The sequence below is a fragment of the Phyllostomus hastatus genome, unplaced genomic scaffold (assembly GCF_019186645.2).
Source record: "Phyllostomus hastatus isolate PE091 unplaced genomic scaffold, TTU_PhHast_1.1 phas_contig_210, whole genome shotgun sequence".
Classification (NCBI taxonomy): domain Eukaryota; kingdom Metazoa; phylum Chordata; class Mammalia; order Chiroptera; family Phyllostomidae; genus Phyllostomus; species Phyllostomus hastatus.
In genome coordinates, this window is record NW_025333737.1 from 27,749,388 (window position 1) to 27,770,384 (window position 20,997).

The 20,997-nt window shown below is 62.7% G+C and overlaps 1 protein-coding gene across 2 annotated transcripts; it reads left to right on the forward strand.

The window, feature by feature from the left end:
- Positions 1 to 223: 223 nt before the first annotated feature.
- On the forward strand, positions 224 to 13,888 carry OSBPL7 (oxysterol binding protein like 7). 2 transcript variants are annotated; one of them, XM_045837186.1, is made up of 23 exons: positions 224 to 375; positions 1,717 to 1,871; positions 1,970 to 2,095; positions 2,297 to 2,350; positions 2,900 to 3,013; positions 3,317 to 3,412; positions 3,525 to 3,642; positions 4,113 to 4,216; positions 4,582 to 4,674; positions 4,760 to 4,892; positions 4,971 to 5,065; positions 5,199 to 5,294; positions 5,984 to 6,121; positions 6,682 to 6,778; positions 7,418 to 7,665; positions 7,871 to 8,008; positions 10,556 to 10,619; positions 10,735 to 10,813; positions 11,785 to 11,929; positions 12,052 to 12,196; positions 12,283 to 12,409; positions 12,636 to 12,758; positions 12,914 to 13,888. In XM_045837186.1, the coding sequence occupies exons 2-23, from the start codon at positions 1,797 to 1,799 to the stop codon at positions 13,020 to 13,022; spliced, it is 2,517 nt and encodes an 838-aa protein (XP_045693142.1). In that variant the 5' UTR covers positions 224 to 375; positions 1,717 to 1,796; the 3' UTR covers positions 13,023 to 13,888. The 2 variants fall into 2 exon arrangements, with proteins under 2 accessions (XP_045693142.1, XP_045693143.1); XM_045837187.1 differs by lacking the exon at positions 224 to 375 and adding an exon at positions 1,410 to 1,606.
- The last annotated feature ends 7,109 nt before the right edge of the window (positions 13,889 to 20,997 follow it).

The window sequence follows — 20,997 nt, forward strand, 5'->3', positions numbered from 1 at the left end:
ATCACCACTGGCTTGAAGCCAGCAACTCCCCAGTCCTCTGTGATCCCTCTGGAACTGTGCCCGGCGGGGACCCTGCCCCTAGTCCCAGGCCCCCTCAGCACTGGGGAGTCCCTGGGCCCTGAGTCCTCCGGGGAGCAGGGGGGCAGAGCTGAGCGGCTGCCCGGAGCTTGGCGGGAGGAGGAGCGGGGGAGGGGAAGGTGGGGAGATCCGGCTGGAGGGGAGGCTCCGCTGTCTCCTTCCTTCCTGGTTCCTGCAGCAGCTGCTGCCGCTGCTCAGCTCGCTGAGGAGGGAGCGGGAGCGGGCGACTCCGAGACGGTGACTCAGAGGCAGAGCGGCCGTGTGGGTCAAGGAGCACGGGTGTCCATGGACCCTGGGGTAAGGGGCCACGCTGGCATTTCCCCAGAGGGCTTCCTGCCACCTGAAGCTGTTGGGTCTGCTCCTCCGGAGAAGGGGGCGGGAGTGGAGGTGGAGACAGGGCACCCACCTGGCTCATCTCGACCCCACACCCTCTAGTGACAGAGCCTCCCCCTCCAGCTGCAAGCGGGGAGAGGCCAGGACCCCACAGGGCCAGGAAAAGGGCACAGGCATACCCAAACACCGGGAGAGATGGGGAACTTTCAATGGCTGAATGCAGGAGTTTCCCCCACTGGGTCAGCCTCTGGTGGCATGGGCCCCTCTCTCCCCCACACCCCCCCAACCCCTGCTCCACGGTGTCCCCCGCTCCCTCCAGCCTCAACTCTTCAGGTGCTTGTGGGCTCCGTCAGAAGACCTGAGGCTGTTTCCCCAGCCTCAGGCCAACCTTGCCCCTCCAGTCCCCTCCCTCCTCACCCCCCCCACCCCACCCCAACACACACAGCCTCATGCATTATTGATCTCCTGGTGGAGCCAGGATGGCCAGGGCCAGTGCCAAGGGCGCCTGTGGGCACTGCTGCGGGACCCGTGCAGACCTGGGCATGCTCTCGGCCACCTCTCCTCCTCCCCGCCTTCTCGGTTGTCTCCTTGGGCTCAGTCCCCTGCTCTGCCTGGGTGGCCAGTGCTGCTCAGGAGCCCCAAGGACTGGGATGATAAAAAAGGGAACGGGGAGGCTGAGGGTCCAAGGTGGGCATCCTAGGGGGCTGTTGGATGGGAGGAGGCCCAGGGAGCAACGGGGGCTGTCTCGGGCCTCAGTTTCCCCGTGTAGGAGATGGGAGCCCGAGAACTAGAGGATACGGGGACCCATTGGTGGGGAGTGGGGATGGAGGGGTTGGGGGGTTCTGCAGGGGGTTCATGGCGTGGCAGCAGAGTCTCCAAGCCAAGGGTGGGGGTGCAGGGTCTCGAAGGACGAGGAGCTGGACTGAGGTCTTGCTTGCCTAGTCGCTGAGTTCCTCTGGCCCTTTTTCAGAGCCTCTTCCTTCACTCGCCTGCCTCCTCCCCTCTGATCGCCCCTGGGGATCCCTGCAGAGAAAACACCGAGTGTTTCCTGGAGCCCAGGAATGTGTGCTCAGGGTGGGGCTGGGTGGACTTCTGGTTCTCTCTCTGTCAACGAGCACACAGTGGCTGCGGGAGGGTGGAGGCAGGGAGGCCCCACCAAGGCGGGGCAGGGCCAGGCTCGGGAGAGGCGGGACAGGTGAGCGGAAGATGTGTTAATGAACTCTCATCTCAGACGTTGGAGAGAGATTGGAGGTGGGGAGGTGACAGGGGGGGTCTGTGCTGATGAAGCCTCTCTCCTGCTTCAAGGACCCCCTCAGGACAAGGCGACCTCCTTCCCCTGCCACCCTGCTCTGAGTCCTCAGCAGGGAGGGGCCGCTCCCTTCTCCATGGACTTCCAAGAGAGGGGCCCTCCCTCGCTGTCCGAGAGCACTCCGTCTGCCAAGCCCGGCAGTGCTCAGCAGGTCTGCGGGTGGGACGCCGGCGGTGGGTGGGCTCCATTTGCCACAAAGGGGCCTCACCAGCTGCAACCCCCGCCCCCCAACTCTGTCCTGGACTGCAGGCCTCTGAGCTGTGGGAGGTGGTGGAGGAGCCCTGGGGCCCGCGGGGTGCGGAGGGTACCATGCCGGAGAGGCAGGAAGGCCACCTCCTCAAGAAGAGGAAGTGGCCTCTGAAGGGCTGGCACAAGGTAGGCTGGGCAGGGCAGGGGGCAGGGCCCGATTCGGGGCAGAATGGGGAGGTGCTGGGACTGCTGGGTAGTGCTGGGTGTGTGTGTGTGTGCGTGTGTGTGTCAAGAAGGAGAAGAACAGTCCCTGTGTACGGTTGCTCTCTCCCCCACACCCTTTCCTCCTCTTCACCTGCGTCCTGCTCCTCCTGGGCAACGTCACAGAGGTACTTTGTGCTTGAGGACGGGATCCTTCGCTACGCAACTACTCGGCAAGACGTGAGTCAGCGCCTGGTGGGGGTTGCGGGAGAGGTCTGGCCCCAAACGCCCTGGGCAGGCAGGGGGCTTCTAGAGTCCCCCAGATCCCGGGGCCTGAATCCCAGTGCGCCGCTCCTGGGGGTGGGGCCTTGAGCAAGCGTCTTCCCTGGGCCTCAGCTCCCTCATCTCTAAGAGGGGGACAGTGCGGTCACCTGTTTGTAGGGTCATTGCCCTCTTGGTAAGGGCCCCCAGGACAGTGCTTGGCACAAAGGTGCCTAAGACAGGGAAGCTTCGCCATCGCCCGCCTTGTCCCGTTCTCGTGCTGGGGATAAGGAACGGAAGGCCTGGAACCCGGCCTTCCCTGCAGGCCCCCGAGGGCGGGGGTAGACTTCCCTGCTCTGTGGCTCCCTGGAGCTCAGAGCATGGCTCCTGAGTTCTGTACACAGATGGACGACAGAGAGGTCCCTGTCAGCTCCGTGACTTGGGCCTGAGGGTGAACCCGCGGCAGGAACATGCTGGCTCCATGGCCCAGAGGTCTAAAACCAGCCCCCTCCCCGGCCCCCGCCCCAGATCACCAAGGGGAAGCTCCATGGCTCCATCGATGTCCGACTGTCTGTCATGTCCATCAACAGAAAGGCCCAGCGCATTGACCTTGACACCGAAGACAACATCTACCATCTCAAGGTGACATCCCTGGGAGCCGGCTGGTGGTTTGGGGTGCACGGGAGAGGGGCACAGGGGCTGAGGGTCTGTCCCTGAGTTCGACAGGAAGGGAGCTCCCCTCATGTCCAATGGCCAACAGCAAGCCGCCCCTGCTGGTGGTCAGGTGGACACACACAGAACCGAGGGCTCAGACACCGGGGCCCTGGCGTGAGCGGGACACTGAGGGAGAGAGCCTGCCCCCCTGGGGGCCAGGGCCCCGGCGCCCCGCCCCCGGAAAGGAGCTCTCCTTCCATGTGTCCCACGCCCTCCCCGACGCTTCTGCAGATCAAATCCCAGGACCTGTTCCAGAGCTGGGTGGCCCAGCTACGTGCCCATCGCCTGGCCGCGTGCCTGGACGTGCCCAGCAGCACTCACCGGAAGGTGAGTCGGGCCCCGGGGCAGGAGACGTGGGGATTCAGGCGCGGCGGCCTCAGGGAGCAGCGAGACCCTGAGAGGCGGGCGCCATCGTCCTGACCCTTGACTCCCCACACAGGTTCCCGGTGCCCAGCTTCCCACGGTGGTCAGTGCTTCGGCTCTCCCTGGAGTTGGACCTCGGGAGAAGGTGTCCTCCTGGTTGAGGGGTAGCGATGGCCTAGACCGCTGCTCTCACGGTGAGGGGCCCCCGGCAGCGTGCCCCGGCGGGTAGGGCCCGCACCGTCAGGTTTAGAGGGCATCTGCAGCCCGAGAAGGAGAATGGGTTAAAATGTTGCCTCCACCCCTGCCTCAGGGAGCCCCAGTCTGATGGGGGAGACAGCCTCTGCCACCCTGCTGATGGGCCCCTCAGGCCCTGGGCTGGGAGCCCCAGTCTCACGGAGGGGGCGGGGCTTGTGCAGACGGACAGGGCCAGGCCTCACGGAGAAGGAGTTCCAGATACCCATCCAGGGGGGGATGGTGCCCTGGAGGGGTGCTGGAATTGGGTTCCTGGAGAGTCAGGGCTGTGATGCTGGCCCCGGGGGGGGGCGGGGGGACACACCCCCGAGGGTGAAGGAGAGAGGCCGCAGAGGTAACGCATGGCGTGGGAACCATGGAGACCGGGGTGCCCAGCCAGGTGGGGAGGACCCCTCACTCACTCCTCCTGCAGAGCTCTCGGAGTGCCAGGGGAAGCTCCAGGAGCTGCACAGACTGCTCCAGAGCCTGGAGTCCCTGCACCGGATCCCCTCGGCCCCTGTGATCCCCACGCACCAGGTGAGGCCCGGGGTGGGCGGTGGGGGGGCGGGCCCCTGCCCAGGGGTGCTGCTCCTGCTTGCCGCCTTCGTCCCATCCCTTCCCTGGGACGGTCCCCTCTCCCACGTATGTCACCACTGTTTCCAGGGGCGGCACACGCCTGCCTAGTCACCCCTCCTCCTATGTCCAGGGTGCCCCGGGGTTGTCTCTCTGTCCCTTCGGAGGGACCCCTTCCCCCTGTCTGCCAGGGTGTCAGTCTTCTTCCTTCCAGATGTCACTTGTCTCTGTGCTGCCTTCTGTGGCCACTGGCCTCTTTCCCGGCTTTGGTGGTCGCTGTCCCTTTTCTCCACCCCGAGAGCGAAACTCCCCTCATCTCCACTTGCCAGGCCTCAGTGACGACGGAGAGACCCAAGAAGGGGAAACGGACCAGCCGCATGTGGTGCACACAGAGCTTCGCCAAGGACGACACCATCGGGCGGGTGCGGCGGGGCGTGGACCCCAGGCCCTGGGGTGGGGCGCTCTGAAGAGGGGCTGTCCCCTTCGACCTCTTCCCTTCGCCCACAGGTTGGTCGTCTCCATGGCTCTGTTCCTAACCTCTCTCGATACCTGGAGTCCCGGGACCACTCAGGACCCCGTGGGCTGCCACCCCCAGACTATGCCCACCTGCAGCGCAATTTCTGGGCCCTGGCCCAAAAGGGTGAGTGCGAGCAGGAGGGCGGCGCGGAGCAGGGGGGGGAAGCAGAGGGTCTGACGCCCACCTCTGCCCACCCTGCAGTGCACAGCTCACTCAGCAGCGTCCTGGCTGCCCTCACCGCCGAACGGGACCAACTGAGGGACCTGCACCAGGGTTCCGAGCTGTCCAGGACAGGGGTGAGGCTTGGCGACAGGGCGGCCGGGAGCAGTGATGGGGGGGGGGGCGGGGCTGGCGGGGGCGTGGCAAGGCAAGGCAGGGCAGGGAGGGTTCAGCCTGCGGGCGCCCCGTCCCCTCACCCTTCCCCTGCAGGTCTCCGAGGCCTCAGCGGGCCCAAGGCGCCTCCACTCGCTGTCCACCTCCTCGGACACTACGGCTGACTCCTTTAGCTCCCTGAACCCTGAGGAGGTAGGAGCCGGGGTGGGCTTCGGGGACCACTTTCTCCGGGGCCTTCTGTCCTGGCGGGAGTGAAGGCATGGGTGGTCTTCGGGCCCCAGACGGCCCAGAGATCCTAGCTCCGACCTCTTCCACATCACGTCGGCAGCAGCCACGTCACTTCACAGTGTGCAGAAGGCTTTCCCTGGATTCAGGGGCCTTCGAGGCAGTGGCTCCTGCCCTCAAGTTCACAGATGAGGAAACTGAGACTCAGAGAGTCTCCTGGTCGGGCCCAGGCCCTTGCGCTGTGGACCAGCTGAGCCGGGACCCAGGGGTTCTGAGCAGAGACTCCAGGGCCCTACTCCGTGGAGCCAACTTTGTGACCCCGAGCCTCCGGGTCCTCATCTGCAAAGTGGGGGTCTTAAGTGCACCTATGCATTGTGGGGTGTCAGGACTGATGGAGTTAACGCCCACAGAGGGCTTGGAGCCAGGCTCCGAGTCGGCGCCCAGGAAGTGCGAGCTGTGACTGTGGAACCCGGGTCTCCTCACCCCCAGGCTGGCCTTCGTGCCACCGCATCCTCCCCGGCTGCATCCTCTCCTGCCCGACAGGCTTCAGGCTCTGTCCTGCTTAGGGCCCCCTCCCCAGGGGCTGCCGGCGGGGGGAAGCCTGGCCTGGCTCCAGGCTTGGCGTCCTCGGCCTGACACCCGTTCCGCTTCCACAGCAGGAAGCTCTGTACATGAAGGGGCAGGAGCTGACCCCTCAGCTGTCTCAGAGCAGCGTGCTGTCCCTCGCGGATTCCCACACAGAGTTCTTCGATGCCTGTGAGGTTCTTCTCTCCGCCAGCTCTTCTGAGAATGAGGTGAGGGAGGCGGGAGGCTGGCAGTAAGAGGAGGGGACCCCGTGAATGTCAGGGTGGGGTTCAGAGAGACTAGAACCCATGGATTCCCGAATCCTTTCTCCCCACCTCCGCCGCTGTCTCTGGGAACATGTCCGACCTGCTGGGTTTGAGTGGCCCTGGTCACAGATCTCTGCTTTGTCCCTGTTGGGGATAAAGCCTCAGCTCCCCGCCCCGCCCCCCAGCCATTTTCCTGTGACCCCATTTCAGACCCAGGTCTCCCTTGACCCCTGCCCCCTGAATCTTAGTAATCCCCAACTGCCCTTCCCTTTGTGTCTCCAAAGTCCCTGAACTCCACCCTGCAGCCACCTGCTCCAGGCCGAGGGCCAGGCCCTCCCTCTCCCAAAGCGGCAGGAGATGCAGGGCCTTCCGGGGCAGTATCTTAGGGCTCAGACCTCCCCAAATATATTCTCTTCCCCTTCCCACCAAAGGGCTAGCTGGGCAGAGTCCTGCCAGGCCCTGGGCACTGCCCAGCTGCCCGGGGGAGGCCCAGTCTGCCCGGCCTGTCATCTGTCCCGGCCCAGGGCTCAGAGGAGGAGGAGGAGTCGTGCACCAGTGAAATCACCACCAGCCTGTCCGAGGAGGTGCTGGACCTCAGGGGAGCTGAGCGCTGTCAGAAAGGTGCCAGCCAGGTGTTTGGACGGGGGTGGGGGGGCGAGCAGGCAGGGCAGGGCTAGAGGTGGGTGGGAAAGTGCTGGTGTCCGTAGCCCAGGACCCTCCAGAAGGCAGGCCCTTGTGGTGACGGGTGGCTTTGGGCGCTGACTCCAGAGGTGACTGCAGGAGGTGAGGAGGGCTGAGCTGTAAGCTATGGAATGTTCCCGGGGGGACAGGCTCCAGCCTGGGGCCAGCCTCCTTTCCAACCCTCTGAAAGGGTCGGGTGGGGCCTGATAGACAGGGAGAAGGAGGAGGTCCCTCTGTGCCACTTTGCAGCAGTGTGGCTTTGGACACGTCATTTTACTTGTTGCAGCCTGTTTCCTTGTCTGTAAAATGGGCGGAATGATCTGCACCCTGACATCGATTTCTGTTTATGAAAGGGACGGGAGGCACGGGTGGGAACTCAAAAAGGGCTCCTAGGGTACAGGGTTTCCCGTTGCCCACCTAAATCCCCTGGGAGCTGGTCAGGAATTAGATCCCCAGCCACCCTGCCCCATAGAGTGTGGAGACTGGGACGTGGGGTGGGAGGCAGCCGGGCTGTGGGCCAGCCTGTGGGCCTGCCCCTCGGGGATGCCAGAGAGTGACGTGGCTGTCGGGGGGCCCCAGGGGTGTGTGTTGCAGGGAGAGCCGCAGGCCCACCCCGTCGCCGCTGCCTGCCGGCGGCCAGTGGGCCCGGGGCTGACGTGAGCCTGTGGAACATACTCCGTAACAACATCGGCAAGGACCTGTCCAAGGTGTCGATGCCCGTGCAGCTCAATGAGCCTCTCAACACTCTGCAGCGGCTGTGCGAGGAGCTGGAGTACAGCAGCCTGTTGGACCAGGCCAGCCGCATCGATGACCCCCGCGAGCGCATGGTACTGGCCCTCGCCCACCCTTGGCCGGCCTCGCGGGCTGCCTCTTCCGACTGCGGACGCTGACTCCCGGAAAGCCCTGGTTGGCTGTTGCCTCGCTCCCGAAGCTCCAGCCCAGGGCCCCAGCCCTTGCTTGCAGTGGGGGGGGACATCTCCTTCTCGGGTCCGCACCCCCCCAGTGGCTTTCTCCCTGCCCCCACTCCCGCAGGTGTACATCGCAGCCTTTGCGGTCTCTGCGTATTCCTCCACGTACCACCGCGCAGGCTGCAAGCCCTTCAACCCGGTCCTGGGGGAGACCTATGAGTGTGAGCGGCCTGACCGAGGCTTCCGCTTCATCAGTGAGCAGGTGCGGCCGGGGAAGAAGGCGGCTGGCCCCACGGGCTGGCGGGCAGGGGAGCACCGAGCTCCAGCGGGGCCAGGGCGTGGGAGAGAGCAGGGGGCAGTTGGCGCGGTGCCAGGCCCTGGGCCACATGCTGGAGGTTCGGAGGGCTCTACTCTAAGGAGCTCCCCACTTTGTTGGCACGGTGGGACTTGAAACAAGGAGTTACTGTGCCATGTTGTAGAGCTGGGATTGGGGAAGCTCAGAGGAGGTTATTTGGCTTCCTCTGGAAGGCACTAGGGGGTGATCTTGAGCTACTTCTTGAAGGATGGATTGGAGCTCGCCAGGAGTCCAAGGGGGCAGGTAGAATGGGGTATTCCAGACAGTGTAAAGGAAGGGATGGGGCCTGTTGGGGCGGGGTTAGGCACAGGGCGGGAAGACAAGGCTGGGCCAGGCCCCGAGGGGCCTCCTAGGGGTGCAGGTAAGGGGGGCTTGTTTGTTTTCAAGTCCTGAAGGCTGTTGGGGGGGGGGGGCACTGGAGGGTTGTGAGCGGTAGAGGGACATGCTCACAGTTGCCCTTTATAAAGAACGCTCGGGCAGCGGTGTGCGGCCACAGAGGCCATTAGGAGGCCATTTCAGTCACTTCCCTACGAGCTGGTGAGGACCTGCACTTAGGCTGTGGCAGCTGGGTTGGGCGGACAGGGGATTCAAGAGCTATTTGTGTATTGCCCTTGGCATGACTCAGTGGTCAGCGGGATGTTCTTACGAGTAAGGAGTGGGGAGGTGGCTGGTGACGGGGGAAAGTCTGGGGTGGCCTGGAGGTCCGGGATTGCAGGGTTTGGGCGGTGCCTGTTAGCAGGATGGAGAGTCTGTGAGGGAGGTAACTGAACTGGGGAGACTCCTGGTCCAGTAAGCTCTGGGGCACGTGGGCCTGGAGCTCCGGAGAAAGCACTTGTGGGGCGAACAGAGTCCAGACCACTCCCAGAGAGGGTCGGAGAGGAGTGTGGGCGGGGACGGCGGAGGAGCGCTGTGGTGAGGGGAGGCAGGGCGGTCCGGCCGCGGGACTTGGGGGTGTCACTAGCTTCCTGATGAGGGCGGTTTCAGACACAGGCTGGGGGCCAAGGCTGGATTATGGTGAGTGCACATTGGAAGTAAAAAAAGAAAAAGAAGGAAAGAGAGAGAGTGAGAAAAACGCAGGATAGTTCCAAAAAAAATTTTTTTTTTACCATGAGAGAAGAAAGGAGGGAAAACGGGTGGCAGCCAGAGGGGGAGACAAAAGGTCGAGGGTATTTTTTTGTTTGTTAGATTTTAAATGTTTTTGAAAACAGGGTGACGCATTCACAGCCCAGTAGTGAGCACAGCAGCGGAGGGCCCCCGCCCCTCCCCCCCCAGGGGGGCCGTCCCCCCCCACACCCGGGGACGGCTGCTGCAGGCGTGTGCTTCGTGTGTGCACAAGCACACACGTGCGCGACTGGAAAGGCTTGCTGCCTGTGTAAGGTGGAAGAAACAGGAGACCTGTCCGCTCAGAGGGGCGGAGGCCCAGAGAGGGAAGGACTGCGGTGCGGAGGGAGGAGGGCGGCCGGACAGGAGCAGGGAGGGGCCTGCAGGAAGGGGTGGGAGGCGGCGTGGAGGAAGGGAGGGGCCCTGGGCTGGCGGTGGTCAGGGCGGGGAGCCTGCCAACGGCAGGAGGAGTTGCCAGCTCTGGTCTGGCCCTGATTATGGGGGGATGAGTGTGATTTGAAGAGGATGTCTTGGGGGTCAGTCCTCGGAGGATTCTGGGGGATGCTGAGGCCCCAGGTGTAGACTCGATGTTGAACAAGAAGTTTCTCAGCGTGTGCTCCATCTGGGTCTCACAGCAGGGTGGGGGGCTCCTGAGAGCAGGGAGTGGGGGCAGCAGGGAGTGGGGGCAGCACAGAGGAGCCCGGTGCTGGGAGCGGTGGCCAGTGGTGGCAGCCGGTTGTCCAGGGTGCCGGTGGGAGGGCTGGAAGTGGGGGAGGAGTCTCAGCTGGGTGGGAAGGCGGCGAAGCCCCAGCTGACTGGCCGTGGCACAGCCAGGAGCCCCAGAGGCAGGGAAAGGGCATGGAGGCAAGGCAGGCAGGCTGTGCGATGCAGTTCAAGGTTCCCCAGGTGGAGCCGTTCCCAGGGGCGCAAGGTCAGGGTTTTCCAAGAGTGTGGTGGTGTGGAGGCTTCGGGGTGATGGCAGCTCTGGGGAGAAGAAGGTGAGGGAAGAGGGTCCTTGTGGGAGGGTGGGCTTTCAGGCAGGGCACGGTGGAGTCCCCACCTGTCACTGCTAGAGAACTTCATGGGCTGGAGCAGGGGTTCTGGAGAGTGCCAGGGACAGGGGTGGCAGGACGGCCCCAGAGGGGAGTGAGTGAGCAGGGAGAACGTAGGGACCTCGTGGACCAGGAGAAAACGATGAGATCTGGGTGGCGGCCAAGGGTTACAGGGACCAGAGACCTGGGACCGACTGATCTCTGGCTCACAGGGGAACTGGGGGGGGGGGGGGGATGGTGGTGGTAAGGGACTCTGGGGGTCCTCGAGGGCAGCCTCAAGAGAATGTCCTTGCTTACCAAGGTCTCCCACCACCCCCCAATCTCGGCGTGCCATGCGGAGTCTGAGAACTTCGTTTTCTGGCAAGGTGAGGAGGGGGCCTGTGGCGTGCCCCCGAGGGCAAAGGGCAGATGGGGTGGAGCCGGACACTCACTCTCTGGTCTTGTCACTGCCGCCCCTCTCCCTCCCCGACCCGACTCCAGACATGAAGTGGAAGAACAAGTTCTGGGGAAAGTCCCTGGAGATCGTACCTGTGGGGACGGTTCACGTCAGCCTGCCCAGGTGAGAGCCGGGCCCAGACCACAGGCCGTGGGCTGCTAGGCTGGACAGGAAGGGCCGGGCCGGGCCGGGTCTGGACAGGAAGGTCTGGCCTGAAGCTGCCGGGGGCGGGGCGGGGTCTGTGCACTTTGCTTCTATATTTGTACCAATTTCCAATAGAGAAAGGTGAGACATCTGACTCGGTAGAGCTGGGAGGGCTCCTCAAGGTCATCTGATGCAGTGGCTTTCACACGTTTTTGACCATGACTTCCAGTAAGAGGTGTATTTCAGACTTCAAGCCAGCGTGAGCACACACCCGTTCCCACACAGGCGCACGCACGCACACACACACCCCGGAACCTGAGTTGATCTCGGAACGGGTCACAGATCACATTTGCAACACCCTCATCCCGCTCATGTCGTGGGTGGGGACCGCAGCCAGAGAAGAGGAGCTTGCCCAGCGAGGCCCTGGAGTTAGCCAGAGGCCAGTGTAGGGGTCGTGGGGGCGAGCCTGGGCATCAGGTCGGAGGTCCTGGCTGGGAGGCCCGGTTCTGCCACTTTGTCGTTGTGCAAATGGCAGAATGACTGGGCGCCTCAGAACCCCGAGTTTGCTCTGCTCCGTAAAACAAGACCAATGAGTGACCCCGATGGTGGCGGGGGGGGGGGCGGCGTGAACAGGGCCACAGAACAGGGCCAGCGCTGTCCCTGGCACCCCAGGGCGCAGCCCTTGTCTGTGCCGCCCCACACACACACGGCTCAGGCCCTCGGGAGCCTTGTGAGGGAGTGGGGACGTGTTCCTGGGTGCTCTCGGGGAGGCCGCTCTGCTGTGTGAATGCGCTGCCCTTCGGGGCAGAGCCCGAGTCAGGGTGCCGGGCGTCTTCTGCAGACGCACGTGACCTGCTCCGAGAGTCGGGGGGCTCCCGGCTCAGGGCGGCTCTTGTGTCCCGGTGCTGGCCGGCTGCCCCCACCCGCGCCCCAGGCTCTGTCTCTCTCAGGTTTGGGGACCACTTCGAGTGGAACAAGGTGACATCCTGCATCCACAACATCCTGAGCGGCCAGCGCTGGATCGAGCACTACGGGGAGGTCCTCATCCGGAACACGAAGGACAGCTCCTGCCACTGCAAGATCACCTTCTGCAAGGTGGGCACGCACCGCCTGCGGCCCTGCCCGGCAGGCCCAGCGGCTCCCGCTGAGGTTGGGGGAGGGGAGAGAGGGGGGGAGGGGCCAGCTGCCTGAGCCCCCTGGCCCTGCCCCCACCCCAGGCCAAGTACTGGAGCTCCAGCATCCACGAGGTTCAGGGGGCCGTGTTCAGCCGGAGTGGCCGTGTCCTCCACCGGCTCTTCGGGAAGTGGAACGAGGGACTGTTCCGGGGGCCCCCGCCCGGCGGTCAGTGCATCTGGAAACCCAGTAAGTGGGGCGATTGGGGAGGGCTGGGCAGGGCCGGGGCAGCTACGGCCCAGTCCACCTGCCGCAGCCCCTGCCTTCCCCCGCAGACTCGATGCCCCCAGACCACGAGCACAACTTCGGCTTCACTCAGTTCGCCTTGGAGCTGAACGAGCTGACGGCGGAGCTGAAGCGGTCACTGCCTTCCACCGACACACGGCTGCGGCCGGACCAGAGGTCAGTGCCAGCCAGCCAGGAGCCACCCTGGAACCGCAGCCCCCGCCCCCATTCCCCCAGCCCCCAAGTGGGTTCCAAGTGGGGCCAGGGCTCTGTCCTTCCTTCCCTCACTCGTCTCAGGGAGATGGGGCCAGTTTGGGGGGCTGAGCTGGGCAGGAGGCAGGGGCCTCGGACTGGGGGGCCCCCCCGAGGGGAGCACCCCGCTGACGGCGGTCTGGACGCTCAGGTACCTGGAGGAGGGCAACATACAGGCCGCCGAGGCCCAGAAGAGAAGGATTGAGCAGCTCCAGCGAGACAGGCGCAAAGTGATGGAAGAGAACAACATCGTGCACCAGGCCCGCTTCTTCAGGTCCTCTCCGCCCTCCTGGGGGTCCGCCAGGGGGGATCCCCTCCCCTCCCCTCCGGCCTCTTCCTGCCTTGAGCAGGTCTGGCATTGGGGGGCAACGTCTCCACTGGCCTCCATTCTGATGCTCACTCTCCCCGTTCCCTGGCTCTCTCCCCCAGGCGGCAGACAGATGGCAGTGGGAAGGAGTGGTGGGTGACTAACAACACGTACTGGCAGCTGCGGGCCGAGCCCGGCTACGGGAACCTGGACGGTGCCGTGCTGTGGTAGCCCCGGCCACGGGGGCAGGAAGCTCTGGCCCCTCCCTCCTGCCTCCACCCGCACCACCACGGACACAGGGGCGAAGCCAGGCTCCCCGCTCACTGTCCTGGAGACCAGAGGCCCAGCCCTACTCCCCTCTGCTGGCCAGAGGGGCTGCATCTCAGCCCATCGCCCACCCCATATTCTGGGGGAGAAGCAGGATTCGTGCTCCCCCAGTCTCGTTGCCCCCTTAACTGGCATGTAAGACCCTTCTTGCTCCATCACCCCCTTTCTTCCCTGTTGGGGTACTTGGGGGCGACTCCAGGCCCTCGAGGATCTGCTCCCCATTTCAGTGCCTTCCTAGGACACTGGTTGCTCCCCAGGCTTCCTGTGCGGTGCGGTTGGGGTGAGTGAGGGAGCGCAGGCAGCCTTTTCTCCCACCCGTCCCCCCTCCGCCCTGTCCGGCATCTGCCCTGAGCCCTACCCCAGCGGGGCTCCCTTCGCTGTCTCTGGCGATCTCTCTCATGCTTCTGGGCGTCCTTCTCCCAAACCGCGAAACACCTTCTGCTTTCAGCTCCTTCGGCCCTGCACCCAAGTGGTTTCCTGCAGACCCCCCCAGAGCAAATGAGGCCTCTCCGAGAGGGGAGGAGCAGGCTGGGCAGACAGGGCGCCTGGCCCCCCCCCCACCCCCAGCCACCGGGAGTGAGTGTGCGTGTGCGTGCGTGCGAGTGCCCGTCTGTGTGGAAGAGCGAGTGTGCGCGTGTGCCTGTGCACTGCTCGCCGGCGAGCAGGACCCCTACTGCGGCCCGGACCGGGCGTCCACCACTGTTGCTGCTCGCGTTCGCACAGCCTGCCCCCGACATTCCAAGCTCCAATAAAGACTGTCCCGGACCCTGGCCCGTGACCATTTGTCCAGCACAGTGCGTTCAGGCTCGGCAGCGGCCCACAGCCGCCCACTCGCCGGGACTCACAAGCTGATGCCTCCCTCCCTCCCTCCAGCCTCACATCCTGCCCACAGACCTCAAGTGTCCCCTCAGCTCTGGCCCTTCCTGCAACAGTGCCCAGCCTAGGCTGGGCCCCTCACCGAGGTTCTTGCCGTGGCCTCGGAGCCCCCAGTTACGTCCAGGGCAATGCTGGCTTTCGGGGTGAGATTTCCAAAGAGAAAAATGGTACCTTGTACCTGCTCCAGATACACCCATTGCTTCTAAGTACCTAGACAAAAATTCCACACTCTTCACCCCAGCAGAGAACTGTGTGGTCCCTGTCACCCTCCGGCACAGAGTGCTGACCCCCACACCCAGCATCCCTAGTCAGGTCTGGGCCTCCCATGCCCCCCGCCCCCTGCCCCCTGTCCCAGATTAGTGAGCAGTCAAGAAAGGGTGGGAGGGAGGCAGCGACTTGAAGGGGCTGAGAAGGGGGCCAGCTGTGTGCAGTTTCTCCCCTCCCCCACCACCTGGGCTGGGCCAGCTGTTAGGTCACAGCTGCGGGATCTTGGCCAGGTGTCTGCCTTCAGACCCTTCGTTCCCTCTTCCGTCCAGCTGCTCCTGCATCTTAGAGCAGGCTGTGTGTGGGGTGGCCCAGGCTCCTCCGTGCACTCGCCGCTCCTGACCCCTGACCCCTGACCCTGTCCCAGCACAAGAGCAGGCCCAGGCCCTGCTCCACTCTGACGGACATCTCAAGACCAAGTCGTGCCTTCACTGGGGTTTGGCAAGAATAGGGGAGACCCTGAGCTCACGTAGCCCTTCCGATCTGTCTCCTACCCCCTCCCCCAGCCCCGGGGGAGGAAGGGGCGGCCACATGGCCACAGTTTCTGGAGAGTGTTAAAGTTAAAATGAACACAGCTGCATTGACACCACATACCAGAAATAACCTCAACCCATTCCAAAAAAGCCAGAGCCTACACACGTTCAGGATATTTAATTTTTTTTAAAGATTTTATTAATTTATTTTTAGAGAGGGGAAGGGAAGGAAAAAGAGGGAGAGAAACATCAATGTGTGGTTGCCTCTCACACACCCTCCACTGGGGACCTGGCCCGCAACCCAGGCCTGTGCCCTGACTGGGAATTGAACCAGCAACCCTTCGGTTCACAGGCCTGCACTCTATCCACTGAGCCACACCGGCCAGGGGCTACTCAGGCTGTTTAAAAAGCAACAACAACAACAACCAGATACACTGCCTTCCTCCCCCACGCTTTCCACTCAGAGCAACACGGAGCCCGACGGACCAGCCAGTCTGTGTTCAGCTTCCACACATTTTAAGAACTGGTTTCAAAGAGACCCAATTTCAAAGTTATATTTTTCACATGGAGACAGCCTAGCAACACCCCTGCTCACAGGAACCGAGCGCTCTGCGGCTGATGCCATCTCGACCAGCCTCTCCCGGCCCAGGCACCGACTCTGCAGCGGGAAATGGTCAGGGTGGTTTTGCTCTCGCTGGGGCCCCCGCAGGTGCGAGGCTTTCCGGCGGGAGGGCCGCTGTCTTCTTCAAAACCCTCCCCGCTGGGCCGGGGTGAGTCATCGCTGACGGGGTGCTCGAGCCACGCTGCGCTCTGTGGACAGAGTGTGAAGGGCCCAACGCAGCTGTGGGTGGGTGGTGACCACGTCCCGGCCACCGGGGAGACTGGCTGTGGCTGGTGGGGTGGGAGGGGTGCACGCTCAAGTCTCGTCTGAGGCGGGAACGGCGGGCCCCATTCCCGAGCCTGTCCTGGTCTCCTCCAACGGCACACGGGAGGACTGCTCACCAGTGGGGGTGGGGGCAGCCCAGCACAGACCTGGCCCCCCCACCCCCAGCTTTGGTTGCAGGACATGCCAGGCTGGGGCAAAGGGGAGGAATGTGGGCTTAAAGGCCCCACATCTTGGCTCAGCTTGGGAAAGGTAGGAGATGGAACACACCGGTTTGTAAAGCCAGGGGCCCACTTCCCTGGATGAGCAAAGATGGGAGTTGGGAGAGCGGGGGAAACCCCTGCGCCCCACACGGTGGCAGTGGGGCGGGGGCTAGGGGCAGGAGGCAGGCGGAAGGGGGCAGTTCTCACCTCGCCTACTTCGGGCCTTCCAACCCCAAACCGCTCCTCCACCCAGAGAGAGAGAAAAAGAAGAGTGTGTGTGTGTGTGTGTGTGTGTGTTTTAAAACTCAGCTGTTGAATAGCTGATGGGGATGCCTGGTTGCAAGGGTTTTGTAAAAGGGCTGTGAATACTTATAACCCCAATTCCCCGAGTCTCCTAGATGACAAACGGTTTCCGGTGTGTGTGTGTTTGTAACCAGCCTGAGAGGGGGGAGGGCGCCGAACCAGTCGAGGAGCCAGGTGGCAAAGGTAAACACAGCTGGACACCAAACGTGGTGAAAGCAGATGTTACTCAGCGACTACTGGCGGTCAGGGAGAGCTGGTGTTTAAAGGCAAAAGGAGGGCAGGAGAGAGGGGAAAGGGTGGGGTCTCCAGCAGACTCAGAGGTGAAGAATGGTCGGTGCAAATGCCAGTCGGCAGGGCAGGGGGCAGGGGGCTGGGTGGGTGGGGTGGGGGGGGTGGGGGGGTGGGGGGTGGGGGGTGGGGGTGGGGGTCCCGCTGGCCGGCATCATGGAAGTCAGGATTCCACCCTCCCCAGGAGACTGGGAGACAGGCCCTGGCCTTCCTCAGGATGGATTACATTCCACAGGAAAGGCTCTGGGTCCTGGAGGAAGACGCTCCACCCCTGAGCTGTAGAGGTCACACGGGTGCCTCAAAGTGACAGAGGAAGGAGTCACAACTGCAGGCCCTTTTTAGTGGACGTCTGGAGAAAGGGCGTCAGGGGCCTCCCATCAGGTGTCGGGGGTAAGTCCTCCTGGCTGCACCGGGCTTTCTCAGGCAGGCCTGTGAGGGGGGCCTGGGGTCACCCTGGGGACTCAGCCGCATGTGGCCGGAGGCCGTGCTGGTGCAGGGGGTTGGACGGAGTCATTACATGCAGAGTCTGCAGTGCTCACGGGGCACTTCTCATTAACATACATCGTCACAAAATGCCCAGGGTACTGGCAGATGTTTCCAGACCCTGATGTGTACGGAGGGGTCGTCCATATGGATAAGTCCAAATGGCTGGTGCTATGCCCCTTAAGGCCAGGACCCTGGGAATGCTGGGCTCGGTTTCTAATAGGAGAAGTCTCTCAAAGTGATGGGTGGGCTGGGCTGTAGGACATGGGGAAAACTGGGGCAGAAGCAGGAAGGAGAGAGAATGGGGATGAGAGTCAGCTCCAGAGTTCATGCATCCAGAGCCGACGTGGTAAGATTCTTCAAGCATCCTCAAGAGGGCGCCAGGGTCTCTTGAAAGGACCAAATCAGGCTTTTCCTGAGCCCACCTGGCAGGAGGCTGCAGCCACATCCACTCGCAGCGTTAGGCCCCCAAGAACCCAGCAGTGGCTGGGTCCCAGCCCGGCAGTGATAAATGACAGTGGCAGACACAACTTATCAGCCCACAGTCCTGCAGATGGCCCGCACACTCAACTCTGCCCACCCTCGCTGTTCAGAGAGCGCCCGTGGGGCCGGGGAACCCCTTCTCTGGGAGACCCAGGTGTCCCCCACCACTCCCAACGCTGCCCAGGTGGTCTGGGGGAAGGTGACCAGGCCCCCCTGGTGATGTCTCCTTGCCACCAGGGCACAGATCCCCCAAGGCAGCTGGTCCAGGACCCACGCCCCCTGCCTCCATGCAGAGCCCTCCCAAGAGACCTTTCCCCTGAGCTTCCGCTAACACCCCTGCTTCTGTGCCCCCCACCCAGAGCCATCGGACTGGGGGAGGAACCCTTAGTGTGATTCTGTGCCCTAGCTCTGAACTTCCAAAGAGAAGGGGGGCGGGTGGGGGCAGTGAATAGGAAGAGGATCCCCCATAGGTCCACACAGGAGATGGCCCCACCAGGGCCCTCTGCTGCAAAGGGCCCCTCCTCACTTCTGGGGCCGGAAGTCAGTGGGGTTAAGGGAATGGGGGGCCCGGATCCTTGAAGACAATACTGTGGAAACGGGGACCCTGGGATTAGGGACCAGTTGGCTTCCGGGCAGTGGTGCGAGGGTGTCCCAGGCACGCCGTGTTGGGGCCGTCTGTGCCTGCCCGTGTGTGTGCCCTGGGCGCCGGCAGGCAGGGGTCAGCCACTGGCCCAGGGCCAAGTCTCCCTGCACCGCTGACCGACTCGAAGGGTTTTGAACCCGGCCTTTGGGGTCATAATGAAGTTACATTTTGTCAGGGTTGGGAGATAGAACATGATCTGTTAGTCTGGTTTATAGTTTAAGTATTTATTTACTTTTTAAAGATTTTATTTTATTTATTTTTAGAGAGGGAAGGGAGGGACGGGGGGAGAGAGAGAGAGAGAAACATCAATGTGTGGTTGCTGGGGGCCGTGGCCTACAACCCAGGCATGTGCCCTGACTGGGAATCGAACCTGCGATGCCTGGTACGCAGCCCACGCTCATTCCACTGAGCTACACCAGCCAGGGCTTATAGTCTAAGTATTTAACATAGGATATGAGGGCCTGTGTTTGTACTCGTCCTGGGCCCCCTGCATGGCTGGGTGGGCCTGAGAAGATGTCTTGTACTGAGCTTCTGAAACACCTGTGTGTGTGGGGGGGGGGGAGGGGACATCCATTGTGCCCTCTTGGAAAGAAAGAGAATGGGGACCAGAAGGGAGCCAGGCCAGTTTAGCAGAGAAGTCTGGGCTGGTGGGGAAACCATTTCACCTAGGACTCCTGGAAAGAGAGAGGGAGGAGCTAGGAGGAGAGGAGGGCAGGTTCCCTCCGCCTGCCCTCCCCTCTCTACCACTTGGCAAGATACTCCAGGCCCAGGGCGGCCTCTTCCCTCCAAGCCGGCCCATCAGAGCCCAGCACAGCCCCTCACGGCCTGGGAGACGGGCGCAGGGATGAGCACTGGCCTCACAGCTGGGAGGTTTGTGTTCCAGGCCTGGCTCTGCCCCTGGCTTCCCTTTCAGGTGGGCGTGAGGATAATGGCGCAACTGCCTCGGTCTCCTTCGTCAGAGAGGATGGTGGGCTTGGAATTGTCCAAGCAGTGGAACACCAGACAAACGTGGCTTCAGGTGACTTGGGCTGGAGCCACCATGGCTCTGCTGGCCGTGACTTTGGGGCCTCCAGGTGCAGCCCAAACCCTCCCTGGGCAGGAAACTGAGGGGTGGGGGTGGAGGGCGGGTGTACAGAAACAGCCTGTGTCCTGAGTTCCCCAATGCTTTTGCCAAGAAAAGAAGGATGTAAAGCATCTTCACAAAACATGGGGGTGGGGGGCTCAGACACTGGTCAAAGGGGAGGGGCAGCACCCCTCATCTCTCTGGTGCCCCTCACCAGCAGTCTCCCAGACAGAACAAAGCAGCCCCCGGCAGGTTAGCTGAAGGATCCTCCTCCCCAATTAAGGAGCGTGGGGCTGTGGGAAGTTCCTACCCCACCCACTTCAGACACACAGAGAAACCTGGCTGAAAGGGGTCAAAAATTCTGGAAGGGCAGGAATCCAGGCTGGCAAAGAGAAAGGTAGAGCGAGCAGAAATGGGCATCGGCCCCAGGCATCCTCTTCAGCTCGCGCCCTGGCACCAACATCATGTGGCCCCGGACTAGGAGGTGGCTTGGGCGCGTGGAGACACTGGCTTGGCAGGTGCCTCAGGGGCAGAGCCACGCCGCCCAGCTCGGCGGCTCCGGTGCAGGAGGCCAGGTGCCCGCGTGGCGGAGCCCGAGGACCAGAGACGTTGGAGCGCGGGCCTCCGTAGGGCTGTAGGGCAGCAGGGCGGTAGGGACTCGACTCCCTCCCGGTTCTTGATCGCCTCCGCCCAGAGTGGCGCGGGACCGCGTCATCCGCTGGGGAAACAACGCTGGGAGGGAGGGCTCCGGGGACCGAGGTGCCGGGCGGCAGGCCAAGGGGGCTGCCGGAGTCCTCGCACCCTCCCTCCGCGCACAGGAACGCAGGCACCCAGGCGCTCCCCAACCCGGGACGTGCCCCCCCCCCCGCCCCCCAGCCTGCAGTCTGGCCCTGCAGAGAGGGAGGCCCAACCTTGGGCGGCCTCTCGGAGGAGCTTCGCCCCCTCCGTCTCAGTGGGTGCAGGATGTGTCCTAGGGTGAACTTCTGGAAAAGGATGTCCGGACCGAGGGGAGGATGGGAAAGGGCAGCATGGGCCCCAAGTGCCGAGAGGTGAGGAGGCAGGGGTGTCTGAAAGGCAGAATAGTTTAGAACCCCACGTCAGGGAGAGGAAGTGGTGACCGAGTTCCCTTTCTAGGCTGTCAGTGTCTCCTTGTAGTTCTGTAAAACGACAACACAAGCTGCTTGATAACACAAGTTGCTTTTTTTTTTTTTAACACCCTTTCACCCCTGTTAAAAACAATGCATTGTTCATGGTTGGAAAATGAGAAAATAATGGACAAACGTGATTTTACAAGTATGCATACTATCCCACGGGACCAGAGGAGGTCTACATTTGTAACCTTTGAAATAGACCGTCACACAGTAATAAAAACCCTTGAAGCAGTGTCTACATCTGTTGTTTTTTTTTTTTTTCCAGCTGGATGACTAAACATGAGATTATTAGCTCTAATGCAGTGGGTTTCGAGCCTGGCTGCGCACGCTATCGCCCCGAGAAGTTGTAAGAAGGACGCGGCCCCGTGGCACCGGCGTCACCACCTGTCTCTCACCTCCTGACCCCCCCCAAACACTCGCTCGGACGGCTGCCCTCTGTCATCGTCCTTGACGCTGATTCTCGCTTCTTTAGTAGCAACCAAACAATAATTGTCTTTCTCCTCCAGGGGATTTTTGTCTTTTATATTCTGAGAAAATTGTCTCTTGTCCCTTGTATGGAGTATGTGTCGCTCGCTCACTCTTCTCGTTAACCCGGTCCCTTACGCCCCCGTCTCAATGTTCATTCTTTTTCTTTCTGAAGGCTAAAAGGAAAAAGGCTGATGACAGGAAGTGCTGGGAAGGGTCCAGGACAACAGGTCTCCCACACACTGCTGGTGGGAGCATAGATCGTTACAGCCTCTCGGGAAACTGTCCATACCTGTGAACG

Coding starts and splice junctions, on each gene's coding strand:
- OSBPL7 (XM_045837186.1), top strand. CDS start 1,797: ATGGACTTCCAAGAGAGGGGCCCTCCCTCGCTGTCCGAGAGCACTCCG. Junction 1,872..1,969: donor AGCCCGGCAGTGCTCAGCAG/GTCTGCGGGTGG, acceptor CCTGGACTGCAG/GCCTCTGAGCTGTGGGAGGT. Junction 5,295..5,983: donor GCTCCCTGAACCCTGAGGAG/GTAGGAGCCGGG, acceptor CCGCTTCCACAG/CAGGAAGCTCTGTACATGAA.